Below are 9,357 nucleotides of genomic sequence, written 5' to 3' on the forward strand. Positions count from 1 at the left end.
TAACTATGAAGATCATTTGAACATGTGAGATATTTCTGTCTCATTCTAAAAGTACACTTGTATGTGCTGCGTGTTCTCATAGGGAGTCAGAATGGACCTTGTAACCTCAGTTTTCACACAGGCTGTTGTTGGTCAGTCCCAAATGTTTGTATTGTGTAATCTGGGTCCCAGATCAACAAAGTGACTAAACGTATTACTATTATTACTGTTACCTGTTACATTAACATACAGATTTGAAACTTAGCAGGCATAGTATGGCATGTATAGTGAAATTCACAGCATCAGCTAATGTTTCAGTCCACCCCTGACTGCAAATGCCACACAGACAAAGTTTTTTGTTTTTTCTTCTTCGGTCTAGTTTGTCTCACACTCAGAGGCCTCCCCTCTGCATTTCAAATAGCAACTAATAGTAACTTGTCTTTGGATTTTCATTTTAACATCATGCCTTTGAGAGTGAGGTAATTTACTGAGGTCACACTCAAGATCCCGAGAGCGCAATAGACATTTTCAAGTCCAGGTTCACAAGCAAACTTCTCACTGAGTGGTGAGAATATTTTTCAGCAGCCTGTTAAGAGGTTCATGGTTACAGCCCCCCCGCTCTGCTCTCTCTCCAAACACAGTCCATATTTCTATCCCACTCACCATAACAGGGGCTTCATCCCCGCTGACCAGCTCGCTCCTGAAGAGCTCACCTGTATTCACAGTGTTAATATTGCTGTGATAGCAGTGTTCTTAGCTACATGCCAAAGTGCCAGCTGTGCCAGCAGTGTGTGGGAGACGTATGATAGAGAAACCGCTGCACATACATGCACAGTATGAATGGGTGCATGGCAAATCCACACTAAAAAGCACTTTGAGTGGTCATCAAGACTAGAAAAGGGTTATATAAATACCAACCATCCACCATGAGGTGTTATTTTCATATATCATCAACAGTGCGCTTTATGTTTAGATGTTTTTTGCCATATAGTCGTCCTAAAAATATCACATTATAAATGTTATAGAATAACATTTTGAGAATTCAACAAAAGCAAGTTAATAACACAGTTTAAAGAACTTAACACTTACAATGGAGGGGTGTTGTGAGAGACTGAGACTTACACGACCTCAGTACGACTTCAGTCTTGGTAATGGCTGTGGTGCCATTGTACCATTACAGGTGTAAATGCAATGAACTGTGATACATACCATGAATCATCTTAATTCTAAATTCAGGATAATGAAGACATATGATGTCATAAAAATAAGGTTTCTCTGTCTGGGGCCACAGTTCATTTACTGGTTTTATTGTCATTATTGATTTGAACATTTGCAGATGTGATGAGACAACAGCCGTGTTGCATGACATCCTGTCTTTTTAAGTGGTTGTAACTTTACCTGAGGCAGAGAAATAGCACCGACATTTAATCAGTCAAACATAAATAATTCACCCAGGATCAGTTTACTCTTATCAGGTTACTAGTGCACCTGCAAACCTAATGTGTTAACCTGCCCGGCAAAACAGAGACAGACATTCTCATTGTGTATTGCCAAACCTAGGCATTCCAAATAAATTCACCTGAACTCTGGCACAATATATCCCAGAGCAGGTCAGCTCTATGTGTGTGAAGCACAACACTCCGGCCTCCACTCGGCCAGCGGCAGCCGGGGTGTCGTCAACGCCGTGGGGATGGGAGGCCCCCTGGGGAAAAGGATAGGCAAGTGTTCCTCTTGCAGCAGGAAATGGGCGAAACCTTGCTTGAAATTACGACTCCAGCAATATGTCGAGTGAAGGAAGCCACTCCTGATAGCGCAGGCTATAGGTTTCCTGTTGTGGGCCAACAGTTTTGGCTTCACTGAGAGCTGGAAAGGAAGACTGAAAAGTTCTTCACTGAGAGCCTGTCAGCCGTGTGCCACTAAAGGCTAATGCACTGAATCTACAGGTTGCAGATGTATTTACTTTTAATTTAGTAGTAGTTATTGTCATACAGTAACTGCATGCAGTTTGGGTTTGTTTAAAATGTGTGACTCAATAGAACATTAGTGTTTTAAATAAATTATAATTTGGAGTTGTTAGCAGTTTCATCTTAGTTCATTCAAAGGTACAGTGTGTCGGAATTGTGTGATATCTAGATACATTGCATGTTGCAGCTGAACACCCCTCACCTCACCCTCTCCTTCCAAACATGAAAAAGAACCTGTGGTAGCTTCAGTTGTCATAAAAACTCAAAAGGTGTTTAGTTTGTCCAGTCTGGACTAATGTAAAAAACATGGTGGCCTCCATAGAGAGGGTCCCCTCGATGTAAATATAAAGTATTTAAATATAAAGGACATTTTCTGGGGTAAAGAAAACTACAATTCATACAATTTAGATGAAATGAACTAGTGAAAACATCATGAGGATTATTCTACATTACATTTCTGCCAATAGATCCTTTTCACCTAAATCTTACACACCTTTGATATTCATATGTATATTTTAACTGGAAGAATCTTGTAATCATCAGTAATGGGACTGATGAAGAGAGTCTGACAGTTCAGCAGTGACTTTAACATTGCATTAACTCTAATCAAGTATTATTTTGGTAGTTGAAGTGGACAGACCAGATCAGAGTGATCTTGGTATGTCAATTTTGAAACAGTACGTCCCTCAAAGTATAATTACCAGCTTTTCCAGAGGTTGTTAACCAAGCAGACAGGTTTCAGTGAACACAGTTGAATGAATATGCCTTGATTCTCATCTCTTTATTATTCCATGATTATTTCTTATTTATGGTGGTATTGTTCAGGTCATCATACATATCTCAATCACTTTTTTTCTTAATAGTCCACTGTTTTTACTCCATTTCATCTAAGTGTCCCAATTCTGAGTGTGGTTATGATAGTGTCTTCATGTATACTGCTTTATGCCATTGTCTAATTTGTAACAATTATTCCCAATGTATTCCTTACTTCATTTGTATCTGTGTGTATTGTTCCTCTTCATTTGTGAGTGATCTGCTGTATAAACCTCTCCCTTCTCCTATGATCTCTTACCCCTGAGTCGCATTGAAGGGCCGTTTCATTTTGAGCTGACATTCCCACCTGAAGCCGAGACATTTGTTTAGTTAGTTTATCAGTGTGAGGCTGCACGCGTGCAAAACTCGTTTTCTCAGGATGCCAAACTTGGCAAAACACCTACCACAGTCATATCAGAGTTACCTACACTGCGTTAATAAAAGAATCGAGCTCAGACACAACCTCCCATTCTACAGCAGGGACATCCTGATCTGATTTATTTCATTAAAAGAGAATTTGGGCTGTGAGAGATTGCCAGAACCCAGATCTTATGATGGCTTTACTGCAGAAGAAAGAGTGTGGTCCGGGCTGGACAGAGAACACAGGAAGCTGCTTCATGTGCAGGGATGTGTGAGGGCATGACTAATGCTACGCCCAGTTCAAGGAGGTAGCAACAGAAAAATTAGGCTGTGCACTGACAATATATTAATATATCTACTGATTGGCTGGATGAGAGAGATATCTTTCATATCACATCATCCTAGTTCACATTAGATACATTTCATTCATCCATTCGTCCTCATATCAAAGGTCAGGCTCTGTAACAGAGCCTGAAAAACTGGCTGGAGCTGATCTGAATTCAGAATGTTGTTCAACAACATTTCATCTGGATGATTCTATCAAATGATCATGAAAACCAGGCAGCGCTGAGCCTGAACTCTCCCAAACACATACTCATACTGTGCAGACTACAGCAGCTAATGATATCACTTATTAAATATGTTGCCAATAGTTTCTTTGTCGAAAAACTAGTCAATGAACTGACCAGTACAGCACTGTTCTTGAGATCAGTTCACCCATATTACAACACATGTACAAATGTATTATTTTCTCTAGTGGTATTTTAGCAGTTATTCAAGGGACGTTTTAATTTTACTTCATCTTGTGGCATGAAAAATAAATTCAGGGTTTTAGTTTAAAAACTTAAATTGCGAATATAATATTAATTACTAAAACTTACAGTTGTAACTAATCCAACTGCACTGATAAGTAATGAGTCTGTGGCAACTTAATGAAACTGATGACCAGATCTTTTTTTCCACTTATCCACCTTTCACTAACTTTGTGTTCTTTTTCTTCCCATAGTCTCTCTCTTTCACTTTCTCTCCTGCTCTCTCTCTCTCTGCAGGTATCTCTGACTCCAGAGCTGCATGATTCAGACAACAACAATTATTATTGTTATTACCATTATATGAATTGTTGCTGCTATCATTAATGACATCTTTGCATCCATAATTATCACTCCTATTGCTTTCATAAAACAACTAGTCTGTCAGAGCTGAAACCTGATGCCGTTCCTGGTTTCGCTCTCTCTTCTATCCCGCCCTCCCCACTATCTCTCTCTCTCTTCTCTCTCCCACCCATCTCTCCTCTCCTCCCTTTTTTCTCTTCTCACTCCAACCGGTCGAGGCAGATGACCGCCCACATTGAGTCTGGTTCTAGAGGTTTCCAGTTATTGAGTGTTTTTCCTCTCCAGTCTCCAAAGTGCTGCTCATTGTGGAACTGTTGGGTTTCTCTATACATTTTTAAGTTTTTGACCTTCTATGTAAAGTGCCTTGAGATAATGTATTTATATATATATATATATATATATATATATATATATACATTTATATTATTTTATTATGATTTGGCGCTATACAAATAAAATTGAAATGTTCAGAAACATTTAAGAGAGACAGCATATATTTCATTAACACACAGGATGACTTCGGATAACGTTTAATAATGAAAATAATAATAATAATAATTTGTGACCAAAGAGATGTTAAGCTGCATTTCCTGACACTGATAGTGGACGAAGTAAATGTTTAAAATTGCCGTGAACATTACTGAGAAAAAACAGTTACACAGAACAAGTAGTGTGGCACTTTATGGACACACTTGAGGTCAGATAATTAACTTCCTTTATCTTAAGTGAATAAAAGTATTTTGACTCATGCAAGAAAAAAGGAAATTATGATGCAAACTAATTGAATTGACATTTCACAGGTTTAAAAACATTGCATAGATACAATGCAAACAGAACTTTTAATGGAATTCATCTCAAATAAACAAAATATTAGTGAATTTAATTCAGCTGGTTTTAAAATTAGAAAATGTTTAAAGCTACTTTGAGACAATTATGTTACTTAAGTTCACTTAACTCAGATTTAAAAAAAGGAAGGAACTTAGTTGGGTCCGCTTCAAAAGATTTGAAGTGATGTAATACTAAACGCACAATTTCGCCTTAAAACAGTCTTGTGTTTATGGTGCAAGTGATGAAAAACATGGTAATCAATATTACTTTACAATGCAGAAGAAAATCTTTTTATCTTACTTTAATTCACCAGAGATTGGCATAGAGATTAGCAAAACCCATTGCTAGTATTTTGAGCCTTAACATTAGTTTTTTAGAGTGTCGTTTATTTATTTGTCAAAGTTTTAAGATAACGGCCTGACACTAACACAACAGTGGTTGATCAGAGGTTTAAGAGCTGAAAGATAACATCTCGTTAATCTAAAAAATAGCTTTCTGACATGAAGAAGTTAAAAACACCCCTGATGAGGCACCCTGTGAGAAGTAAGTTTATAAGTTGTAACTGAACATTTTATTGATGTTAACTCATTATTTAAAAAGCCTTAAATGAAAATGGTGGCCTACAAATCCCATCCACAGTGCACTTTATCACTTAAAGGATGGTGATTTTTTATTAACAGCTTCCAAATCATCTAAAGCATCATTTTAATAACAAAATAAAAATGTGTTACATCTCGTAAATCCATTTCTACTGGGTGCCATTAGAAAGTACTTATTTTAGTTAATTTACCTCCATTATATTGTGTTATATTAAGAAGAAGCAGAAATGTCAGACACAACAGAAAGTATTCTGGTGTTATATGGGTGAATTGATCCTATTTGGCCTTTCAAAGCATGTTACCCAACAACAATATATCAGAAACAACATTTTAATAGTTGAAATAAATACTCCATTACATGCATGATCAAAACACTTTAAAATACTATGCAATGTCTGGTAAATAGTGTAAAACCTATGGCACACACTCACAGCAGCTTTTTACCAATTAAGAATTCACACATGTTGAAAAAAACATCCTTTGAGACACTCAGATGATCACTCTTTCCAATCTCACAAAGCACATGTAACTGAGCAGGTCAGCCAACCATAGGTTCACACAGCAAGGCTACATCCATCATCAAGGCTGGTGTTTTCACCGGAGCTGAAAACTGAGGTAAACTTTTCAGGTTTAGAAGGCTGCTGTCTGCTGATGACAGCGGTCAACTGGTCCATTTCTAACACGGTTTGAGTCACATCCAGCGCGACACAAAACCATGCAGCGGAAGTTTTTGTGCTCCTCTGATTTGATTTGACACTTTCACCAACACGGACAGAGCCACAGCCTTCTTCTGATGTTACGCTGACTCTAAACCTGATGAACAGGGATAACCCAAGTGAGTCTCTTTGGTACGTCAGAATAGGAAAGAGGGGACTGGAGATCTAGTTGCCTCTTCCTAAGCTAATTCACAGAATGAGAGTTGACTGGCGGCAGAGTCCTTGGAGAGGAGCGTTCTCTGAGTGCCTGAGTGAGCAGAGTGCAGCCGTCTGACACGGCGCACGCCGAGTTACGCAGACGCTCCCGATAGTCTGCCATTTTGGAGCTGCTCTCTGGATGCTGGGCAACGTCCCTAAGGCCCTGAGTGAGGAGGACACAGGCTGAAACCACACTCATGGCCCCCCCTAAAACTGCAGTCTGTACCCCCTTCCCTTCAGTGGAGATACTCGCAGCTCTTCCCAGGAACTGAGGCTCTGTGGCGAACCCAACCAGGGCACTGACAGCCTGGACCAGAGCGGCACTGAAAAGGACACAGCGGTTCCTGGTCAGCTCACTGGGCTGGGTTTTCACCTCCTTGACACACGCCAAGAAGGCTGTGCCGCTTGTGCTCATGCTCTTGACGCTCAACTTAAATTGCTCTTTCGCAAAGCGGTCCCTGGACCTCTCGCTGGCCAGCGACGAGATATCCGTCAGAGTCTTGAGGTTGGTGGAGATGTTTTGAGAGAGCTCGAGGAGGATTTGCGGGGTGAGGTCTGGCAGGGGTGTGATTCGGAGGATGCCGCAACTCTGCTCCACCTCGTGTCGGCAGCGGGTCACCTTGTATCTGTCCACGAGACCCGACAGGCAGGGCTGAGAGCCAGGCGTCTCCACGGCTGCAAGGTAAGCGGCGTGGGCTGAGCACTCAGTCAGAGACACCACGAGGTCTGCCATCTCCAAGAGGCGGTCCCCCACCTCGGTGAAGCGGCCCATGTTGAGCTGGCTCTGGATGTCGTGGGTGAGAATGGAGAGTTCTTTAGTCCTGGCGATGACCGTGTCGCGGCACTGGTCAAAGGTGTCGGCCACTGCCACGCCTTCGTGGGTCATTACTGGCCGGGTTTCACTGGCCAGCAAGAGGAGGTCAGCCACCAGCTGCATCTTGCCCTTACATGTGTCGCAGATGGAGGAGAGACGCTTCCTCTGCTGCAAACTGCCACTGGGTGTGCTGGTTGATCCCTCACTAGCCGATTTGCCAGAACCACCACTAGCCATAATAAGGAGGGTTGTGTGTGTGTAGAGGGGTGGGGGTGAGGGTCAAACTGCTCTTCTGGAGGGGTTTAATTATTTAGTTTTCTTCTGCGACACACTGCATTGTACTTTATAAGACATTTCTAAGATAAGCGTCACCTCACTGCCTTTTACAAATTCCTTAATAACAACTGGCCAAACAGTCTTCCTTAAATTCCTTCAAAGTAAAATCAAGTGAATATTATATGTTGATACACAGGACATCTATTCTCAATGTAAACATGTAGAACAGGCAAAACTCAATCACGGCATTTACTCATGTTTGAGTAACACCCTCACTGTTAACTAATGCTTCTCTAAAGTATATTACAACAAAAGTCAAGACTATGATCTGGCATATTCTCAATTACCTGTCTCGGTTATTAGTAATGTTACCATGCAACACAGCTGACCAACAATCCCCACAGCTTCTGAGTAGTCAGTGTTAGAGGTGATATCATCTCATCTCAACGAATTGACTTTAAATGCCCCGATCAACACGATGCACGATTATTAAAAAGTCAATCTCCTCGCTGTAGTTCCAGGGTTTGGTGGGACAGATTCACAGGTGTTTGTTAATGACAGAATCCACTCACACACAAGCTGCAGTGCCACCAGGGAGCCTTCAACGAGGCAAAGTGCAGATTGAGAATAAGGCTGTGAAAACAATGTCAGAAGCTCCTTACTTTCTCAAACACATTCCTAACTGGGACTACATCTGCTCCGCTTTCCCTTCTAAGACTGCAGGCGAGAAAACATCCCCTCGACATGAACGAGGTTCTCTGAGGTCTTTCTTGGATCAAGAGGATCTCATTTAGTGTCCACAAACAGCCTGACACAACACCGACACCTCGTCCGACTTGTTCCCGCTGACTTAGACCGGCCTGTCGTACTCATGCTGGTTCCAGACGGGGCAACACCCGGGCGGCTCTTCAGGGTAGCGGGAAGACTTGCGTTTCCCTCCAGCACCATCATTTCACGAGTCCCTCCCCGAGTAAAATCCAACCGACAGGGCGACAGTCCAAACACACGAAGCCGTCAATCCGCTTTCAACCTCTTCTTTTTCGGACAGAGCCCCGGGTTAGAAGCTAGCAGTTGCTCCGGTCGCCTCGGTTCCATATGCATCGTCCGTCTGTCCGCCCTCCTCCTCCTCCGCGTCTTAACTCGGGACTGGAGAGTGTGTGGCCCCGCATGTCCTCTGTGGGGAGTCGCTCCTCACATCCATACCAGTCGGTGACTTTTGGGCACTCGACCCAGTCGCTTCAGCTGGTCCCACGGCTCACGGACCCGGACAGGCAGCGGGGAGAAGTGGCCGTTATTCCCGGGGATTCAAAGCGGGGCTGCGCGCTCCCGCTGCTGCGCTATGAGGAAGCGGGGAGGGTGTGGTCGCGGCTGGACTCGGCAAAGTTGTAGCAACGGAGCAACACAAGGCGTCGTTCACTCCGCAAATAACGCGGCGCAGCGTGCGTTACCCGTCCGCTGCCTCACTGACGACGCCGCGGGATGAGAGTCTACTTCCACCGCAGTCAGGGAGGCTTTATACGGCTGCTTTCAGAACTGACTGCTGCCGTCAGACATCCCCGCTGCGTCAAGACAGCCGCTAGCCTCGCTAGCTACATCCACACCGGAAGCTACGTTCTTCAAAATAAAAGCTGGGGTCTTGTTTCCAAAAAGAGCGCATGTCCTATTTTCTCCCTCCTGGAATTTTTGGGGGGTTTCAGG

At 42.6% G+C, this 9,357-nt stretch overlaps 1 protein-coding gene across 1 annotated transcript; it reads right to left on the reverse strand.

The window, feature by feature from the left end:
• Positions 1-5,969: 5,969 nt before the first annotated feature.
• tlnrd1 (talin rod domain containing 1) lies at positions 5,970-9,303 on the reverse strand. Its single transcript, XM_020080236.2, has one exon. It carries the CDS (start codon positions 7,618-7,620, stop codon positions 6,556-6,558), a length of 1,065 nt encoding a protein of 354 aa, XP_019935795.1. The 5' UTR covers positions 7,621-9,303; the 3' UTR covers positions 5,970-6,555.
• Between the last annotated feature and the right edge of the window lie 54 nt (positions 9,304-9,357).

This window comes from Paralichthys olivaceus, chromosome 1 (genome assembly GCF_024713975.1).
Source record: "Paralichthys olivaceus isolate ysfri-2021 chromosome 1, ASM2471397v2, whole genome shotgun sequence".
Lineage (NCBI taxonomy): Eukaryota > Metazoa > Chordata > Actinopteri > Pleuronectiformes > Paralichthyidae > Paralichthys > Paralichthys olivaceus.

Coding starts and splice junctions, on each gene's coding strand:
- tlnrd1 (XM_020080236.2), bottom strand. CDS start 7,620: ATGGCTAGTGGTGGTTCTGGCAAATCGGCTAGTGAGGGATCAACCAGC.